The sequence below is a fragment of the Leguminivora glycinivorella genome, chromosome 20 (genome assembly GCF_023078275.1).
Source record: "Leguminivora glycinivorella isolate SPB_JAAS2020 chromosome 20, LegGlyc_1.1, whole genome shotgun sequence".
Classification (NCBI taxonomy): Eukaryota; Metazoa; Arthropoda; class Insecta; order Lepidoptera; family Tortricidae; genus Leguminivora; species Leguminivora glycinivorella.
Genome location: NC_062990.1, coordinates 3,889,876 through 3,911,822, shown reverse-complemented (window position 1 = coordinate 3,911,822; position 21,947 = coordinate 3,889,876). Strand labels below are relative to the sequence as shown.

The 21,947-nt window shown below is 37.9% G+C and overlaps 1 protein-coding gene across 9 annotated transcripts in view; it reads left to right on the top strand.

Annotated features, from left to right (window-relative positions):
- The window catches only part of LOC125237071 (irregular chiasm C-roughest protein-like), a 159,751-nt gene that overhangs the window by 118,710 nt on the left and 19,094 nt on the right, over window positions 1-21,947 (top strand). For 4 of the 9 annotated variants that reach the window (XM_048144015.1, XM_048144013.1, XM_048144017.1 and 1 more), the window contains 4 exons: window positions 18,803-18,905; window positions 19,568-19,701; window positions 20,277-20,406; window positions 20,710-20,855. In XM_048144015.1, coding sequence (XP_047999972.1) covers window positions 18,803-18,905; window positions 19,568-19,701; window positions 20,277-20,406; window positions 20,710-20,855 — 513 coding nt within the window. Of the gene's footprint in view, window positions 1-5,308; window positions 5,459-12,739; window positions 12,820-13,218; window positions 13,371-13,971; window positions 14,064-14,708; window positions 14,818-15,060; window positions 15,142-15,594; window positions 15,769-18,802; window positions 18,906-19,567; window positions 19,702-20,276; window positions 20,407-20,709; window positions 20,856-21,947 lie in introns of all 9 variants that reach the window. The other 5 variants (XM_048144022.1, XM_048144014.1, XM_048144018.1 and 2 more) reach the window with 5 other exon arrangements.

Below are 21,947 nucleotides of genomic sequence, written 5' to 3'. Positions count from 1 at the left end.
ATATTCGATTTAACGACTGTCGATATTATTTTCGGCTTACACTTATTAATGACAGGATTCCATGTGGATGAGATCCTAAAACCTTCGTCCCGATTGAAATTGCGATGTTTTTTGATTTCAATGGCTTCACGCACTTTTCTACTGTAGAAATGGCGTTCCGTGGAAAGGACTTTAGGGTCAAGTCCCGGTTTTTAAAAATAATTATGTGTAATAATCGTGAAAATTTAAATCAGTATATTCCAAAATATCAAAAAATCACGGTAAAGGTTATCACGCTCTCCGCTTATGACTTACACCGCTCACCTTATAACAGTTTTAATTTGAATTTATAATTACTTCAAGCATTAGCATAGGTATTTGTACGTAATGCGCCATTTCGCTATAAGAAGCCGTTTTAAACAGGCTTATCAAAAATTGTAGAGGCATTTAATTTTAGTTGCAAATTATGCTAAAGTCTATCGCTAACTGTTACAATGGCGCCAATTCTGTTTTGAGAATTTTATATGTTTTTTTTATTATAACGACCTTGAGAGTGACTGAGAAGGGTACTGGAGATGAGTGAAAGGCCTAGGGGACCCGGGAGACCCAAGACAACATGGATAGGACTTATCCAAAAGAACCTCAAAGACGCTCAAATATCAACTGAGACGACCCAGGACAGACGCGCCTGGCGAAGCCGTATAAGGAGAGCTGACCCCAAGTAAATGGGATAAAGCTAGGAAGAAGAAGAAGACCTTGAGAGTGAGCACTACTAGCGAGTTCGAACCCTGGCTCGTACCAAAGAGTTTTTCGGAGCTTATGTGCGAAATGTCACTTGATATTTGCCAGTCGCTTTTCGGTGAAGGAAAACATCGTGAGGAAACCGGACTAATCCCAAAGTTACCCTTCGGGTTGGAAGGCCAGATGGCAGTCGCTTTCGCGAAAACCAGTGTCTACGCCAAATCTTGGGATTAGCTGTCAAAGTGGACCCCAGGCTCCCATGAGCCGTGGCGAATGCCGGGATACCGCAAGGAAGATGATGATATTGATGGAGAGTGACACAAAGTGTTTCGTCATCATACGAAAGCGATTGTCACCTAGCCTAGATCCTGCAGGGTTAGCACATGATTGCCGCGAGAGTATGTCGCCGCGAGATAGATGGCACGTCTTCTTCTAACTGTATTAATGATATAAGGGCGGGTAGTCTATCTCGTGGCGACATACTCTCGCGGCAATCATGTGCTGACCCTGCTGATACCATAGATTAAATATAAGGAGATCATACCATCCCATAGATTCAAATGCGACCGCCTAAGAACGCGCATACACTACACCACACATATGATGGCGCCACAAAAAATGCCTTGTTGCCATCGATCATTGTAGATTGGCGTTAAGTGTCACTTTCGAGCCATAAATCTATGTCAAAAGTGACACTTAACGCCATCTACAAGTATAATCGAAAGCTACAAGACATTTTTTGTGGCGCCATCTATGTGTGGTGTAGTGTATGCGCGTTCATAGGCGGTTGCATTTTAATGTATGGGATAGTATGACCTTCTTTTTAATCTTTGCTGTCACTGATGATTCAAGGTCATATCAAAGTATCAAAACCTTAAAATTGTTTTAATACAGAATCAGCACAGTAGTGTGCGTGTGTGTCTGTGTGAGTTGAATATGTTGGTGAAACCGTGTTAGTGGAAACCTTAATAGAGGTAAGTTCGGGCAGGGATAAGGGAATAGTAGACTGTTTTAGGTCACCTAATTTAACTTGGACGGTAACGTGTAAAACTTTATAGAACTGGAAGAATGTTCCTGTGGACTTGGACAATATAAAGGTTAACGATTTTTAAATTAACCTTGAATTATCGTCGACTTAAGATTTTATTGCAAACGAGGGTAGGTAAGTTAAAGGCCGAGCCACACCGGATGCGTACGCGTAGTCACATCTCGGACACTGGCGATCAAATATTTGAAAGAGGCGCGTTCGTAGCACACAGTCTAAGCTCATGTAGGTGAACGCGTACTATGCTTGTATGTGTGAGATATGACAGGTCGACTGTCCGCGTTGTGTTCGGTAACTGTGACGTAACCGAGAGGGGGTTGGGGGCACTTTTAGCGGGAAGCGGGAGTGATCATACTGGCGTAGACGTGCACGCACGCGTTGTGACAAGTCTTATGAGAATTCGTGTTACACATCGTTTTTTTGTTTTCCGTTAAATTGACACGCGTCGTTAGGTCCATTATCATTTCTAATGGGTCGGCAACGCACATGTGACACCCCTTGAGTTGCAGGCGTCCATAGGTTACGGTGACCGCTTTCCATCAGGCGGGCCGTATACCTGTTTGCAACCGACGTGGTATAAAAAAAAATATCACTTTTAGTTACATTCGCAAAAAAATTTTTAATGAATTTATTAGTGTGAGAGACCCTTAAGAATTTTATTCAAGTTAGTGTCAAGTGATTGACGGCACATGTCAAAACAAGTAACATTAGCAATTGGTAAAGGCTGTCACACACGTGTTAAGTAATTATCTTAATTTTTTTTAATAACTTGATAACCGTAAAAGTTAAGACGCTTGTTTGTTAGAGAAATTAATAGTATTTGATCTAAAGAACCTTCCCTTAAAGTTGACAAATACGAATGTTTCCGGAGAAATGCGAAGGAAACCCTTTTTGCACTACAGCTGTACGCATCCGGTGTGGCTTGGCCTCGTTCACTTCACAGTTGTTAGTGCGCAAATGTGATGAAGCACTATTTCACTCATTTTTATCTTCGCAAATTCATACTGGCTAAGCAGAAAAGCAACCGTGCACACTCACACACATTTACATCTACATACATTACACACATACATTCTAAGACTTTTTATGTTATTTAGTTTCTCATTACCGTCTAAATTGTACGTAGTCCATTTACTTAGTGCCATCTAGTCCATCTTCTAGGCCTTACAGAAAACCAGCGTTGCGGAGTGTGCCATGTGGCCCATACCACATCTCGGACACTGGCGATCAAATATATGAAAGAGGCGCGTTCCTAGCACACATTCTAAGCTCGTGTACGTGAACGCGTACCATGCTTGAAAGAGTGACATATGACAGGTCAACTGTTCGCGTTTTTGACAGGCGGTAACTGTCAGGTAACCGAGAGGGGGTGGGCGGCACTTTCAGCGGGGAGCGGAGTGGCCATACTGTACGATAGTACTCTCTATTATACTGTGCCCATACCGTGACACTTAGCTGAGTGAGGACCATTACGGCCACTTATAAATTTTTGCAAGTTTTAGTTTAAGATAGTTATTGATATGTATTTTGTGCTAATAAATGCTGTTTCTTTCTTTTCTTTCTTCTTCTTTCACTCAAGCCTTAGACTTCTAGGGATTAACAGTCCTGCCTATTTCTTAGTCTCTAGTTGCGCAAGTACTAAATCATTAGGTCATAACATCCTTGAAAGTTTGGAGCCTTGGAAGTTAGATTGAAAGGGACTGAATGGTTATGGTAATTATCTGAACTTGCTAGGTATTCAGGAATATGAAGACGGAGGAAAACTTATGGTTGAAGCGGTTTGGTTTACGTTTAAAATTTCTTTTGAAAACACAGGAGGACTTTTTTATATAAGTACATAATAATATTGCTCGTCTTTCGACTTTCAGTGTCACTCTTATCAATAAAAGGGTTGGCAATAAAAACAAAACTGTGATTTATTTATTTATTTAATCTTTTTTTTTTTTTAATAGCCTATATTATTTCCCACTGCTGGGCAAAGGCCTCCCCTGTTTTCCGCCACTCGTCACGGCTCTTTGCATGCTCCCGCCAATCGCCACAAAATGAGTCCAGGTCTTTCCGCCATCTCATTTTTGGCCTACCTCGGCCTCGGGTAATTTGTGGTGCCCATTCGGTCGCTATTTTGGCCCATCTGTCTGGAGGCATCCGATGTCATGTGTCAGATGTAATCTTTATTGCACAAAGAAAAGACAATTGTACACAAGGCGGACTTAATGCTATAAGGCATTCTCTACCAGTCAACCTTCGGGCAAAACAGAGAAATTGTAGGCGGTGCAACATTAAATTATATTAAGAACAAAATAGTTAAGTTATTTGCACAATATTATCAAGCTAACCTATATGTAATATATAAAAGAATAAACATACTTACACACAGATAATAATATACATACATACAATATATTTAAATACATAAAAAACACATACATATACATACATAAATGACATCAGATGAAACTTACAAAAATGAAATACTAAAGATTTGTCATTGTATTCTATTATATATCGCAGTGAGATGTTTTACAGGTCTATCGCCTATAGCCATTATTAAAATTTAACTGTTATTCGTCGTTTACAGGGTCGTGCATATACTTAGATCTTTAAAACTCTACATAAAATACGTTACGATAAATCTGTAGTCCATTCCCCAGAAACGCATTTGTAGGCTTTGTAGCAGTGTGCTTTTGGGGTTTTAACGCGCCCAGAAAAAAAGACATGTGAACAATAGACATGTTTTTTCAAGCTATCAAACATTGTGCCAAAATCTAGGAAACAGTGTGTATTTCACGAAAGTTATTCTAGAAAACTATTAAAAAGTAAGTGCTCGTATAAATAACAAGGTATTGTATGCAAAGGTGTTTAACTAATATATGTATAAATTACTACACATTTATCTCCCTACCTTTCATCCACTAACTCACACATAAACACACATGACACATGAATACCTCTCACACATTCAATACACTCTCAGTACTCTCACCGTTTTACGCGTGCTAGTTGTTAGTTTTTGGTTTTAGCTTCTCTTGCTATTTATGGTTAAATATATTGTTATATTTAATTTTCCTTCCACCTAGTATTAAGTATTCATTATATTCTTGTGGACATCTTTTATTGGCTTACTGTATTGTATTCTAAAATTTTAAGCATTTGTTTGTCTTGTATTGCTGTTGATGCCCCAAATAAATAAAATAAAAAATAAAAATAAAAAAACTGAGTCAAAAATAATCGTGGCATCTTTATAGAATACAATACTACCAACGTACAATCCACGACAATGCTTGGTTTGCAGCACTCGCAAGTAAGCGCGCCAAGCGTCATCAGCGCGATATCTGTTCGCCACGGGTACACTACACCTGCCAGAGTTGTGGTCGTGTTTGTCGCTCCCGTATTGGCTTACACAGCCATGAAAAACGCTGTCGCCCCACGTGACACTGCTTGTATAGTCTGTTATAGACTCGAAGGCCAATTATGATGATGAATACTTTTATCAGACTGGCCAAGAAAGATATTCTAAAACTGTATTTTCTTTTTGTCCCCAGGAAGCGATAGTGGGGTCAGATGTGATACTCCCCTGCCGCGTCGTGAACCAAGTCGGTGCGGTGCAATGGACGCAGAACGACTTCGGCCTCGGCACCAGCAGGAACCTCAACGGGTACGACAGGTACCTGATGATCGGGAGCGACGAAGAAGGTACGTAGCTTTCATATAGCTCACGTTTCGCTTCTCTAAGCCACTTTTACTGTTGGGTCGTGTTGAAGCTCTAACTTTCCGGCGCGATTCTCCGGGAGGCTCCGGGTCTTCGGCCCTACGCGAAGCTCGGCCTTCGGTCTTCGCTGAGTTTCGAAGCTCCGCGTTGGGCCTTCAGCCCGTCGCTTCGCTTTCTAGACACTTTTATTATTGTTCTGTGTAGGAGCACTGTCTCGTCCGCAACCCGCCTGCGGCCTCGCGTGCTTGGGTGCTTTTCAGGGACGCTCCGGACCTTCGGCTCTAAGCGGAGCTCGGCCTTCGACAATACAGTTACTGTCGTGGTGGTAGGGAAGTAGCTTACGAACAGATGAACAGATTTAAATTTCGTTTTTTTTTTGTTTGAAAGCTGAATTAGTCAGGAGTGTTCTTAGCCATGTTAGATGAAGATCGGTCCACTATGACGGAAGTTTGCACAAGGAGATCAGTAGAAGTAGGTACCTATAGTGTTTACTAGGTACTCGCAAATGAGTTTTACTCGTAAACTACGCGTTTTCAGCAAATTCATAGTGTCCCATATTTAATTTTCCTTGACCGCACTACACGAAAGTTTATTTCGAATTAGCCGAGTTAGAACTAAAACTAAATATTTAGTAATGAGGTCACATGACAACTGTTCAAGTGTTCATTGCCAAATTTTACACAATAGAAACACAGACAGACGTTGACATAATATATATATTGTGGAAAAGAGAGATAGAAGGAGACGTATTAGAGGAAATTTAATGATAAATAAATTGAATGTCATATACTTATGTAAAAAAGTGTAGATGAGAGAAGTCTAAATTTGAAATAGCGTTGACAGTATAGACGATGTTTCTCATGTTTCTGTGTTGATTGTTTTTTATTACAATGTGACACGAAAAGTGAAGTTTTTGAGCCATCTTAATCTAAATTTAACAATCATGCGACTTGCCCTATACAAAGTGACTGCGTAGTTTACTGACGTCTGTATCTTAAAAGAAAATAATCTATGGTACGCTTATATACTGACCACAGTATAATAAAGAGTACTATCGTACAGTATGGCCACTCCCGCTCCCCGCTGAAAGCGCCGCCCACCCCTCTCGGTTACCTCACAGTTACCGCCTGTCAAAAACGCGAACAGTCGACCTGTCATATTTCACTCATACAAGCATAGTACGCGTTCACCTACACGAGCTAAGACTGTGTGCTAGGAACGCGCCTGTTTCATATATTTGATCGCCAGTGTCCGAGGTGTGATACTGACAGTCCTCAAACTGACAAAAAACATGATACTCGTATGTATTAGAGAGAAACTTTAAGAAAAATAGAAAGAAACATTTCTTACAACAATAATTAAATCATTACAGATAATAATTATAAGATAAATTGACAGATAAAAAGCTGTTGTTATCACTATGTGCGTATCCGGCTTTTAAGACGGGAAATTAACATAATTTTATTATGTTTCAACTGAAACACTCAAAAATGTGTAGGCACATACCGACGAATCTTGTTTATGATAGTATTTTTGGCACACGCAGAATCTTTACGCATTAGAGATATTTAGGTAAATTGCTGTTTTTATTTTCGTTGCCGACGCACTATAATATGCATCCATAGTTCCATACTAATATTATAAATGGGAAAGTATGTGTGTCTGTGTTTGTCCGTCTTTCACGGCAAAACTAAGTGGAGATAGTTGAAGGGATGGAGAGTGGCATAGGCTACTTTTTCTCTCTTTTAACGCGGGCGAAGCGGTGAGCAAAAGCTAGTAGTTTATAAATTGAAAATTCTATGCCTATCCTTACCCCACGTTGTGTAGTCGGTATGTCTTCCTCTATCATTGTCCTCTATCTTTCGGCATCTCAGCACTCACTTCCTTCTGTCTCTTTCACACGATCTATTGTTGCTTGTAGCCGACGCACTATATGCAACAGTTTGGCCATACTCCTTCCACCGCCCACCCGCTCTCGTTTATCTACTTCACAGTTACCGCCTGTCATTCAGGGTCCCACCACATCTAGCGTCTCGCGAGCGTCGCGTCGGGCCAACTGTATCGGCAAAGCCTGACGCCGCGTCGATTTCGCGTCGACGCGACGTCTTTTTCCATACAGTTGGCCGACGCGACGCTCGCGAGACGCTAGATGTGGGGGGACCCTCAGTCTTACCTCACTCATACAAGCATGGTACGCGTTTGCGTACACGAGCTTAGACTGTGTGCGTAAGAACGCGGTACTTTCATATTTTGATCGGCATTGTCCGAGGTGTGGCATAGTTAAATTGAAAATTGTATGCTAACGTGGTATTACCAAGTCTAGTTTGAGTATGCATATTTATGAATGTATTTGAGAGGATGGCGAAAACTGACCCAATTTTGTTATTTCATGGTTCAAACCCAAATTTTCGTCTGAATAGCAAGAAAATGGATAGAGAAATTGGTTGCTATTACATCCTGATATACCATCGGACAAGGTAAAACTCTTTAACGGGATAAAATAAATAAAACAAAATAAATTATTGACGACCGGTCTGACCTAGCGCGTAGTGACCCTGCCTGCTACGCCGCGGTCCTGGGTTCGAATCCCGGTAAGGGCATTTGTGTGATGAGCACCGATATTTGCTCCTGAGTCATGGATGTTTTCTATGTACATAAGTATTTTGTATATTATTTATATATATAACGTTGTCTGAGTACCTGCAACACAAGCCATCTTGAGCTTACCGTTGGACTCAGTCAATCTGTGTAAGAATGCCCTATGATAATATTTATTTATTTATTTATTGGACATAATGGACATTCTTACAAGTCCCACGGTAAGCTCAAGAAGATTTTGTGTACTGACAACGATATATTTGATATACTTACAAATATTTATACATAGAAAACATCCATGACCCAGGAACAAAATATCTGTGCTCATCACACAAATAAATACCCTTACTGGGATTCGAACCCCTGACCATGACTTAGTAGACAGTCACTACGCGCTAGGCCAGAACGGTCGTTGGGATGAAAAAGGTTACAATAAAATAGGTACCACAAGAGGGGAACGCCGACAGTTTTACGACTACGGTGGAAGTCACGGGATGAACGTAGTAAAGCTGAACTACGTGAATTAGTAATGCGTCGGGGTAATTAGATGTCCTTGTACGCGTAATTGGCTGTTAGAAGGTAAACCCCGGCTCGCACCAATGAGTTTTTCGGAACTTATGTGCGAAATGTCATTTGATATTTGCCAGTCGCTTTTCGGTGAAGGAAAACATCGTGAGGAAACCGGACTAATTCCAATAAGGTCTAGTTACCCTTTGGGTTGGAAGGTCAGATGGCAGTCGCTTTCGTAAAAACTAGTGCCTACGCCAAATCTTGGCATTAGTTGTCACTGCGGACCCCAGGCTCCCATGAGCCGTGGCAAATGCCGGGATAACGCAAGGAGGATGATGATGGTGAAAGTGAACAGCCCCAAACGGAAACCAAAAATGAAATGTATTTACCGTGACGTTCACGCCATCGAGTAAGCGCGTTTTCACATTATCCGATCCGATATCGGATGTAGGAGCGATATCCCATACATTTAAGCCGCCATATTTGATTTTTGCCTTTGAAATCCTTCTGATATCGGAACGGATAATGTGAAAACGCGCTAACGAGGAAAATACTCATTGTAACCACAAAAATTTGGTCCAATAAAATAAAGAAGAAATACAGAAACTGACATTGTTATACTTACAGAATTATTATCTGTGAATGGGATATTTTTGTTATTCAATTTAATTCCACGTGTCTCACTTCCGTTCTCAGCTCAAATGGCTCCCTATTCGTCGCCGCCGGGACTCTCATATACTCGCCCTTCTTTTTGGCATTCTCTTTAACCCTGCTACTCCGCCTTATCTCAAAGAGCGTTTCAAGTTTCTCTCTTCTATCAGATGTTCTCAAACTCATATTATTGCTCCTCCACCATCTACTTCTAAATTCTATAGCAACGGTTTTACCTTCCGGGCTGTACGGTTGTGGAATTCCTTACCAGTAGAATTAAGACTAGCAAAATCTCTTCCAATTTTCAAAAATCAGCTTAAATTATACTATCTATCTTTATCTTAAGTTGCCATTTTTATTTATTGTATTTATTTATGTATGTATGTATGTATGTATTATGTATATGTAAGGTATATTTATTTATGTATTCGGTATATATGTATGTGTGTTTGTGTTGGTTTTCTCTATATTTTTTCTTTTTGTTCTTGCACTGCCTAGAATTAGAACGGAACAGAAACTTTTGTTTCTGTTCCGTTTTTCCAACTACCCTAAGGTTGTCTGAAAGAGATCGCTTTTTAGCGATAAGACCGCCTGCTGTTACCTAGTTATACTCTCACTCAACATTCTGTATATTTATAACATGTAAAATGGTGCAATAAAGAATATTTACTTACTTACTTAATTTGAAAAGCAATTTATACAACTAGAATATCCCTGTTTTCTATGTGGATCATAAATGGTCAAAGTGCATCAGTTTTTTAAGTGTTGAGAAGTCATATTTGGCGGACCGAAGACGAAATCCCAAAATCTCCAAAATTGTACTCACTAGTACCCATTGTACAATAATTTTCACTCGATTTTGAAAACTAAGAGAAAGATTTTCTAGGAAATAGGTACAGTGAAATTGTGGTAGTAATTAGTATAATACACCGTGTTTTTTTGTTTTCCATTAAATTCGACACGCAGTTAGGTTCATCATCAGGAACCACCATGACTATTGTATATCGCTTTTTGTTAAATTCGAAAAAGATTTTTTTTTCTTTTCAATACATAATAAATGAATTAATTAGTGTGAGAGGACCTTAATCATAACATTAAAGTCATTGTCAAGTGTTTGACGGCACATGTCAAAACAAATAATATTAGGAAGTAGTAAGGGATGCTACACACGTGTTCAGTAATTAAATATTATTTTTTTAATAATTCGATAACCGTAAGAGTTAAGAGATTAGTTTCTTAGAGAATTTGATTGTATTTGAACTAAAAAATCTTCCCTTAATGTTAACGTAATTCAATAAAAACAGGGTGTATAATATATTAAGTAGTCAGAATAAGAAACTCTTTTGATATTAAATTCTACACGATACACGTAAATGTAGATACGGTAATCGAACTTCTAAACATTCTAGATGTACACAAAGACTGCCTGTTTCAGGCTGACTACAAAGCACGTCAAAACTTGGAAACGGCTTAACAGCTCTCTCTATTCATGCTATTCTAGTTAATATACTCGGCAACATCTTTTAGATATTGGTTATGAGAATTTTATAAATTATATAGTACTAGCTTTTTCCCGCGGCTTCGCTCGCGTTAGAAAGAGACTAAATGTAGCCTAAGTCACTCTCCATCCCTTCAACTATCTCTACTAAAAAAATCACGTCGATTTGTAGCTCCGTTTTGCCGTGAAAGACGGACAAACAGAGACACACTTTCCCATTTATAATATTTAATAGCTTATAGAGGGCATCATCGAATATGCGTGACATATTGTGTCCAGTGGACATATATGGCATATTTGTTTATCATGTCAAACATGAGAAATATTTCAATTTATATAACACTTGGAAGTGTAGTTCGGGAAATATAATTTGAACGCTTACTATTTCCCCTAAAATCTTTTTGTATATATCAAAAAAATGCGAGTTGTACTTGTAAAGTGCCCCCGGTCTTCAAACAACACAGTGGGCCGAAAAGTCTTGATATTTGCAATGTAAAATAAAAAGCCTACGGGAAAAAAATACTTACATCAAAGCAGCTCCTTATGCCCATTTTATTTTTCAATTACTTGAATTTTACTTTTAAAATCTCTGTGTATATTGGAAAGCTTCCGCTATTGTTCAGCCAGATAAACATTTTCTAACCTTGATCACTAATAATATAAAACGTAATATCTGCAGTAAAAACCTCATTCGATCATACACCTTACGTTATCACCAATAGATATATAATTGAATGAACTCTCAAAAGTATTTACTACAATTACTCATGATTGATTTGATGAACGAGTGCCAAGACCGGGTCAATGCCCTAGAGGTTAATAATATGGAATTTTTGAGATGCAATGTATGAAAATAAACCGTTTTTTATGCGTGGCGCCTTGTTCGAGTAATCTTGCGTGGAAATGTGTGCAGTAAATACTTTTAGGTTTTTATTTTATGATCTTCATGTTTTCAGTGTATTGTACCTACTTACTTATTTATTTTTAGTATTGAATTCTAATGACTGATTATTTTTTACCATTACAAATTGAACTTTTTTTTTAATATACAAAGAATGAGCTATATGAAAAGAGAAGTACCGGGCCCATCTAGGTCCCTGGAGTACCCTACACAACCTGTGAATTTTAAGAACTAAAAAACATTATCTATCAATATTTATTGAATCAATGATGTATTCATAGTAGATTTGTCTAAGAGAACAATGTCTAATATTAACTATAACCATTTTTGTAGCAACATAATGTGCTTTGTCAGGTCCAAGGCCTTACATGGGTCATCTTACGTCAACCGTCTTCTTTGATGTCGGTTAAAAATCAAAGGGAGGTGACGAAAAATTACTTTTCACATTGTCAGCTATGAATGACGAATGATTTTTGGAAGCAATTCTGTAAAAAAATTGGCACAGTCTGAAGATTACATCACTCGAATGAAAATTGAAGAATGGCCTTTTTTGTTTAAAATGAGGAGATAGGTATGATACAAAAAATATTCTCTGGAAACTAACTTTGCGTAAAAACGTAAACATGGTTTATATTGTTTATGTAGACTTATATTTGGTGCACGAAACATTTTACTAGGAAGCGTAGGTGTAGCAAAAACAGTAAAAGTACTCGTTTGTGCTGAAATAGAAAAGATTTGTGATGATTTAAGATTTGAGAAGGATTTGGTGGGAATAGTTTTATATTTTTGATATTTGCGTAGCAGGCAGGGTCACTACACGCTAGGCCAGACCGGTCATCGATTTTGAAAATTTGGCAATTTGTTTTCGATTCTTCGCAACCAGTTCAGAGAGATCAATGAAGGTTGCAACATCAAATCGTTGCTTGAAAATGTATACTAATCATGCTCCTTGCATTATCCCGGAATTTTTCACGGCTCATAAACCTGCGGTCTGCTTTGACTCCAAGTTTTGGCGTAGGCACTAGTTTTACGAAAGCGACTGCCATCTGAACTTTCAACTCAAAGGGTAAATAAATAAATAATAAATATATGTTTTTGTTGTTGCAGGAGATTTCTCCTTGAAGATACAGAACGTGACTCTAGAAGACGACGGGGACTACCAGTGCCAAGTGAGCGGGGGTTGAGTGGTAAGTTGACTTTTTTTAGATAATCTTACTGATAGCTAATTAGATATATTTAAATTTAAACCTCGCAAAAAATTAAATGTGCGAAGTTGAAAGTAAAACAAAAATGTTAAATTCATCAAACTTGACTTCAAAGTCCTCGAGAGTTCTGCTACTGCTCGGTCCATTTGCATGGCTTAAAGTTCATGCCGTTCTTTCGAAGTACAAATTCATGTAGAAAGGTGGAAAATGATAGTCTTTGTGAGAAATCATATCTATAGACGATCAAACAAGTTTGTCACTAGAAAAAAACCGCAAAATTGAAATTTTCTTTAGCACGATACAAGAAACCATTTTTAAAATTCGCTTTTCTAGTGACGAAAATAGCTTGACAGACTTTATAATCCTTGTTTTCTTCTTTAGGAGAACCAGCCATACGCTCTCGTTACGCCAAACTAACAGTGCTTGTAGCACCGGATCCACCGAGAATACTGCAAGGTGCCTTCATAGACGCCACTGAAGAACAACCAGTGGATATTGAATGCGTGTCGGTTGGAGGAAAACCTGCTGCTGATGTAAGGAAAACCACAAAATTTTAATTTTGAAAAAACCTCCGACATGTTGGACCGATTTTCATCAAACACAGCTAAGAAAACTCCCTACTAATTCAGCTTTCAAACAAAAAAACTAAATGTAAATCGGTTCATCCGTTCGGGAGCTAGGATGCTACAGATAAAAACTAACATAGACAGACAGACAGACACGTCAATCTTACCCCGTTGTTTTTGCGTCTGGGATTAAAAACATTATTACTTGCTTTAGCATCTCCCTTGAAACACTGATAGCGCCCGATAATAAAATAATGGCAATCATTCAATTTGAGCAAAATGTTTATATCACTAATCAGGCAGTGCCTGAATGGTCTCAATTTTGAGGTAACTTAATTCCTGCCTCTGCCTTCAAATTATCTCGGTATAAAAATTAAAAAGTCCGAAAATTGTGCTCGAATAAAGAAAGAATAAATTTCATGAAAAAATATCCAATACGATAAGACAAAAACATTATGGAATAAAAGAATAATGAAATTGGTAAAATAGTTTGAGAAATGAGGCATTAATAATTACTTTTGGATATTTAAATTTCGATATACTAAGTGTCTTTATTTTTTTTATACAGATCACGTGGGTAGATGGCAACCAACAAGTAATAAAGAAGAACATAAAAACGTCCGTGGAACTATTACCAGATGGCCAGAAGTTTAGAGCCAGGTGAGTACAGTAACTTAAAAATTTAATATACCTAATACTTACTGTAGTTCCAAAGTATTGGATAAGATCGCCGAGAAGCGCAAGAAAGTTGTTTTTTACGATTAAACTTTGTCTGATACCTAAATGAGGAGAAAAACTAACATTTACCATACCAGTGGCCCGTTTCTCGAAAGGTACAAGCCTTGTATTATAAGTGTGTTTCCATGACAACCAATACGATTTGACAGTTCGCGCACTTGTAATACAAGGCTTGTACCTTTCGAGAAACGGGCCCCAGATAATGCAACTATTTTTTTTTTTTTTTAGATTAGATTTTTTTATTGGTAAATTTATAACCAAATTTACAGGTGTCAAACTGATGAAACTTTTACATAGGTACATTATTGACAAACCTCGTGATATGTGTTAGAGGTATTATAACTACTGTTTTAATATTTAAAAATATTATTAAATTCCAATCGACATAAAACTGCCATTGAAAAGTACGACTATTCTTTTCAAAACTGGCTTCAATTCGAATTACATTTTGATCGTACAATGATACGTTTTAGCTTAACCAAGTCCATTTATGAATCTAAACTGACTCGTTTACCAAATTAGTGGCCACTAAATCCACGTCACCAAAACACGTAATGACTGTCACAGGTCCATTTTGCGGTTGACACCGAGCAAGGAGCACCACAAACAGACAATCACCTGCCAGGCCCAGAATATGGCTGACCGAGCGGCGAGAATGGCTACTGTTTATATCGAGGTATGTTTACAGCTTACTTTTTGAAACTTTTAAACTCTTTTTGTACAGAAATCCCACCTTGAATGTAATACTTGCGGCTGGTAGGTAAACTTAGACCACAGTCTAATAAAGGGTATGTACTGTTATACAGTATGGCCAGTCCCTGCTTCCCGCTGAAAGTGCCGGCTGAAGTGGATGATGATGATAATGATGATGATGATGATATATTTTGAAACCCTGAACTTTAAACTTTGATTGATTTAGGTCAAGGCTCGAGAAACGTTAAAGAAAAAGAACCAACCACAGAATTTGAAGATATTTCCAGAATTTAAAAGAGCCACACATGTATGTTTGCGTGATCTAACTTCTGACTTATATGTAGAGTTTTGAAAATGTAATTACTCATTAATAATCCTTAGTCTGAACGCAAAATGTTTAATTGTCCAAATGGACAGAAGGACAAATAAAAAGGTTGTTTCTGTACTCGTAACATTTTGGTAACAATATTTTTTTTTGTGTCTAACCACGTACATTAACAACAATCTCAGAAACTGTTTGTTTTAACATGTTTAAATCTTTTTAAAAGGTAGTAATTGAAAAACTTACTGTAATTACTTCATCATAAATGTTATCACTAAAAACATCTCACTGCTGAGAACGTATCTCAAGACTTTAACAAAAGAGTTTTGTTTGTAGAATTTGTACATAAATTTATCATGAGCAAAATTTACAAAATTATGATTAATCTTGATGACCCTTTGCTTTCTCTAATTTAAGACTTTTTTCCTCTTTTAACAGGTCCGGTACGCCCCAAAAGTCCAGCTCTCAATAAGCTCTGGAGCGGTAGACAGGCGTTTTCCTGAAGGCTCAGAGGCTCGACTGAGATGCGATGTAGATGCAAACCCGAGGGCCCAGGTATACCGGTGGTACATCAATAATACCCCTGTTGTTGGAGATTATACTGAAGAAATGGTGAGTTATGTCTTTGTTTGATTTCTTCTCTCTCTGATTGTCGATGTCAAAGTAGGTACAAATTTAAGAAAGGCAAATAGTGTTTTTGTTGGACATTAAACTGAGGAAATGGTTCTTATCTCTACTACTACTCTATGCTTGTATGTTTCTCCTTCCATCCGTACCTTTTTTTTTAACTGCATCTGCCCATTTTTTTTAACTCTCTCTGCATCTGCCCAACTTGAGTTTAGTTTTTTTTTTGTCATGCTTTCTCTCTTCCTTACCTTTTATAATTTACCTTTTATGCCTTCGTCTCTCCTACTTTACCGCAAAAGGTTTAAGAAGCGTCTTCTAAGTATAATGGTTCTCTAAATAAGAGTTTTGAGTGATTCACTCACGGTTATGAGACCACCGAGTGAATACGACCAGTAACGCTGAGAGTGAACGCAGCCGACGCGCGCGAAGGACGGTAGATCGCGCGCTGTCTACGCAACTTTGACATCCACCCGCCTTTTTCAATTTTCCGTGATCATGATGCAAAAATCACGGTCTACATCTCGGTCAATATAAGTTCTCTAAATGTCATATTTTTTTCAACTTTTAAAAAAAGTAATTTTATTCGTACTTGAAAAACAAATGAAACATTACATAAAAATAACCAATTAAAAGCCAGCCGTGCGAAATATCCACTAGATTATCCGATTACCGTACTTTATGAGCAGCGAGTGCGTTCATTTTTCAGGCGCATTTATACTTTATGCATGAACGGCTGCAGTATGGAGCTAACACAGAGATTATCAAAGTGGCAGAGTAACATCTTGTCAGCTAACGTATCTATTATACAGTATCTATTAGTCAAGACTCGCCTCTCTGCTATCTGCCGGGAGAGAATTATAGGCTTCTTTGGCTATTTGGCCAGACGAGATCCTGAGAGCCTTGAGAAGGCGTTGATCGTCGGACCAGTGGAGGGCCATCGTAAAAGAGCCGGATTACCCACGCGCTGGTTCAGCACAATAATGAAGGTCACACGCGTTGGGCTCCAGGGATCCTTTAGGAAGGCAAAAGATCGGCCTGCGTGGAGAGCACTGCAACGTACAGCGACTTATGGTGGTCACGACCCTCAGTCATGAGGTTTCGACGAAGAAATCTTGTCAGCTATAATATTCTATCTATCTTTATCAAAAAACACAAGGAGTAGTTTATTGTGTGGTAGATACTCTTACGGCAGCTTTCCTGGGTACGTAAAAAAAAATCTTCTGGGCGAGCTCACTCCATCGTAGGCCACGTCTTTGCCTTTGGTTAGTCTGTGGTCAAGAGTAAGCCCACCCCCCCTGCGCCTGTCCTCAGCAGCCGCGCGCACCGAGCAAGCGCCCGCAGTATGCGTCGCGCTCACGACATGTAAAGGCGGGGTGTCGCTACTCTTGAGAAAGGTTCTCGAAATTGAACCGAAACATGTCGAACGCTATATCGACTTAATACGTGAGTAACCCGCTTAAAATATTTTTAAAAGAGTAAGCCCATTTATAATTTAAAAAAAAAATGCACAAATGCTTACGATAATATAGTTATTGTAGGCTATGTCTATCGCTCTCCCGTATTGGCACGACAGAGCCAGACTGCGTTTCGATCGGTGTCTATAGCGTCATCGATTTTCATTTCGGCTAGGCCGGCTGGTAAATCGTATCACGAACGATTATCGGCCGCAAATCTACTGTTAGTATTTCAGGTTTATATGGTTAAAAAGGCTGACTCTTAAAGGTTTTATCTTTCTGAGCATATACCATGTAAATTCATCTCTTCGCTTATAATAAGTACAGACCTATTATCGCTCAATACCCGTCTAGTTGTTAGTTCACATGTTTCAGAAAAAACTACTAGATGTAGTTTAATTTGGTATTTTTTTTTAATCTTAATAGTCTACCAACTATGACAATCTTTTATCCTCAATAATTTTTGAATTGATGTGCAACCTCCTGCTCGTGTCTGTAGTTTATTTCAAAGCACGTTTAACAATAAAAATAATACAATAGTATATCAATATTAATAGGAAGCCCTGGTAGCCTAGCGGTAAGTACGTGCGACTTTCGTTCCGGAGGTCGCGGGTTCGAACCCCGGTCGCACCAATGAGTTTTTCGGAACTTATGTGCGAAATGTCATTTGATATTTGCCAGTCGCTTTTCGGTGAAACATCGTGAGGAAACCGAGGAAACTAGTGTATCCCAAATCTTGGGATTAGTTGTCAAAGCGGACCCCAGACTCCCACGAGCAGTGGCAAATGCCGGGATAACGCAAGGAGGACGATGATCAATATTAATAGGACATTCTTACACAGATTAAAGCCCATAATATTGTGGGTACACAGACAACGAGATACATATAGTATACAAGTACTTTATATGAAAGCTGTTGCTCTGTCAATTTAGTTCTCCGTGACCCGACGCGGAATTGCTAACTTAACTCCGGTGGGTTAAATTAAAACTGTTATTTTAACCCGCACTTCTGGGAAAATGTAGTTTTGGCTTAAAATTCTCGCTGTGAATATACTAGAACATTCGAGATGATGTTTCATAAAGGAGTTTCTTCGCGTTTCAACTGTATCATAATTGTTTATTTACTCATAACTTTCATGAGATAGTTCAAAGAGTAGTTTAATTATTTTTTTTATATTGTTATTAATATTAATGTATCTTCTACATATATTTGCGAGAAAGGAAGAAGAAATTCAAACTACAGCTATTTAAGTAAAGAAATGGACGTACACGGGAAAGTTAAAAAAATACAGGTAATATAATAATTCTTTGTCAATGTAACTCAGAAATCTATATAACCACAACTCAAGTTTTAGTGCCACTCTTGGCAAATAAGGGGTTGAAAGAAAACGAAACTGTGACGTTGCAGTGACAGGTTGCCAGCCTGTCGCCAACGCCACAATTTAATCCATATCCCACAGTCGCCTTCTACGACACCCACGGGAAGAAAGGGGGTGGTGAAATTCTTAACCTGTCACCACGCGGGCAAGAGTTGCAATAATAATCTATTATGTATTTGTCCTTAGATAATCTTCAACGTAACAAGGAAATACCACAACGCAGTGGTGAAATGTGAAGTGAGCAACTCCGTGGGGAAGAGTGAAGAGACTGTCACATTGGATGTCACATGTAAGTTTAACGATGGTGAAACTGTTGTTGATTATAATAAGGTAAACGTACCAGCCTTCGACACTCTAAGGTGCAATAGATGCCTCCCTTCTGTTACTATTATTGACAATGAATTAAGATTGAAAGTGGCATCTCCTGTAACCCTAGAAGGTACTGGAGCCCATTTTCAAAGCTGAAAGTTACAAGTTTCAAGTAGAAGTCTCTTTCCAACTTGTCATTTTAAACATTGACTACCACTTGTAAATTGGAACTTGTAGCTTCGAGAAATGGGCTCTGGTCTTTGATTATGCGACTGTAAATAGCGATGAAAATAAAAACAAATTCAATGGACTTTTTAACATAGCTGATGGATTTTATGCTCTAGTATTCTATTATACCACAGTTTTTACTAAATCACAAAGATGAATTAATTATAAATGGAACTGACAAAAACAAACTGTAAGAGATCGCTTTTTCTTAATATTTGAGGATTAGAAAAACAAAATGATACAAATCAATTGAGGTATAACAAATATTTGGATCAAAATCTATCAAAGGGTTCACAGTTTCATAAGTTTGCCTTTGTACTTCACTTTTTATTTTTATTTTTGTGCAATGAAGAGTTACTTATACTCATTTTGATTCGGCTGGTACAATCCGATACAAGAGTTGTCTTTTTCTAGATCCTCCAGTTTTCCGTACAAGGCCACGCGATGTCGAAGCAGACGAAGGTTCGTCCGTCAGCCTCCATTGCGATGTGGACGGTCAGCCCAAACCAGAGATAAAATGGGTTCTGCACGAACCGGGCCGGATCGCGGTAAGTGACTACCATGCCTTTGTCAGGCGGATGTCTGAAGGTTTTCGACAATGTGTTTCCAGTCTTTAACTTCCATAGTCCTTGTGAGCAGCATAATTAGGTTTGACAACCTGCCGGAATAAAAATTAGGATAAATCATAAAACTTACGTAACAAACACTATAAATTTTGAAGTATTTGAACATGTACTAAATATAACGGATTCTATAAAAGAGAATAATGTATCAACAACGATTAAATTACAACAGGTATTAGATTCAATAACTATAGAGAAAGGACTGCAGATTACAAGGTAACCAAGATTTCCTATTTCTCATGTCTTTATTATTATAATCAACACATTTGACATTGATAGTTACTCTGCCTGCGAAGCCACGGTCCCGGGTTCGAATCCCGGTGAGGGAATTTGTGTGATGAGCACAAGTATTTATTTTCTTCCTGAGACATGGATAGGTATATCGTTGTCTGAGTACCCACAACACAAACCTTCTTGAGCTTACCGTAGGGCTCAGAAAAGCCTATGTTAGTAAAAATGTTCTCTTTGACATATTTATGTGAACTTGCCACACATTTCAGCAGCCTAAGGGGTCCGAACCGACCCTGAAGATAAAGAGAGTAGACGAACAAACAGCCGGCAGGTATGTCTGCATCGCCAAAGTTGAAGGATATAATGAAATCAGGAGCGAAGCTACAGTTTTTATTAAAGGTTTGTATTCATTTACTTCTTGCTTAAAAAAATGTCCAAAATGTGTAGATAATAGATATACTTTTCCTGACTGATTTACCTGTTTGACTGAAAAATCATTTGGATTTATAACGGTTACTATGACTGTATGGTATCTTTTTGTCTCGTTTTTAGTCATCTTTACTTCATCTTTTGACTCATGATACCATGCGATCTTATCACAGTCTTCTCTGTCTACTATAATTTCAGATCTTCTTTTTTGTTTTTGTTTTAAAAGAAGACTAGTGAGTAATAGACAAACTAATTGTATTTAACTTTTTCCAGGACCACCAAAGATTCTTTCAAACAGGACACAATTCGGTGCAGAAGGGGAAATGGTGACGATAGATTGTGTTTTCCTAAGTGTTCCAAAATCTTTCGATATCGTATGGTACTTCGAAGGTCGAGAAATTAAGTTTATAGAAAACCTGGTAAGTTTGATATTAACATCATTATTTCTTGTGATCCTCCTGTTTTTTTACCCATAGATTTATTGGGACCATTTATTTGGACAGTTATATTTAAAACATTTCTTTTAGTATTGTCTGCACCCGATAAGTACTTAATCTTTCCAGGGTGAATTTCTCAGCGCAAAAAAAATGCGGCGGAGCTGAAATTGACAGTGTGGACTAATTGTATCATAGTGCTATTTTTTTCCTGAAAACCTTACACATATTATTATCTTAAGCCAAATCGCAAATTGTTATAAAAGCTATTGATATTTATTTAGAATTTTTTTAATGGCGCAATTATAATTTTGGTGGAGTGTCCTGAATCCATTTTGCTTGACTAATTTGTATGGTACATCAATAACATCCATTAATTTAACTCAAACACCACAAATTATTCCTCGTTATTAGTGTACGTATGTTTTAATAAAATAATAGTAAGGAATTGTCCATAATTGGATACTTTAAACTAAGCATTAATAGTTGTCCGGGTAAATTTGTAAATTTTGGTGGTAAATATTGAAAATGACTTTATGGTCGAACGAAATGCAACAAGGCTTAGAAACGTGTAGTAGCCTGCTAGTTTAGTTCTGTTCTGGCCCTGAACAATGACGTACGTGTCGTACGTCACTGGATCTGACCAGCAAACACGTAAGTACCTAATTTTGGTGTATTCAAATATTTTTTCATGCAATTTTGGTGGTATATCTAACTAATGACAGACAAGTAGTTATGTTTACGTGAACTGTTTTTAAAGCATGTTTATAGTTTCTTTAAAAAGTAATAAACTTGAAAGTGACGTGAATGAAATAGTTTATTTAAAAAAAATTTATTATGCAATGGTTCTAATTTTGGTGCATCAATTTTAGTGGTTTTGGTGGTAATTGGAAAGCCACCAAAATTGCTTAATGCCACCAAAATTGATACTTACGAGTATCCTGAGCTAAAACGAAGTACATATTTTATTTATCTGCTGTCATATATTTATACTTTTAGTTTACAATAATAATTGACTAAGTTGATTAAATACCAGTGATAAAGAAAAACTTTAAAATAAACTATAATCTCACTTTT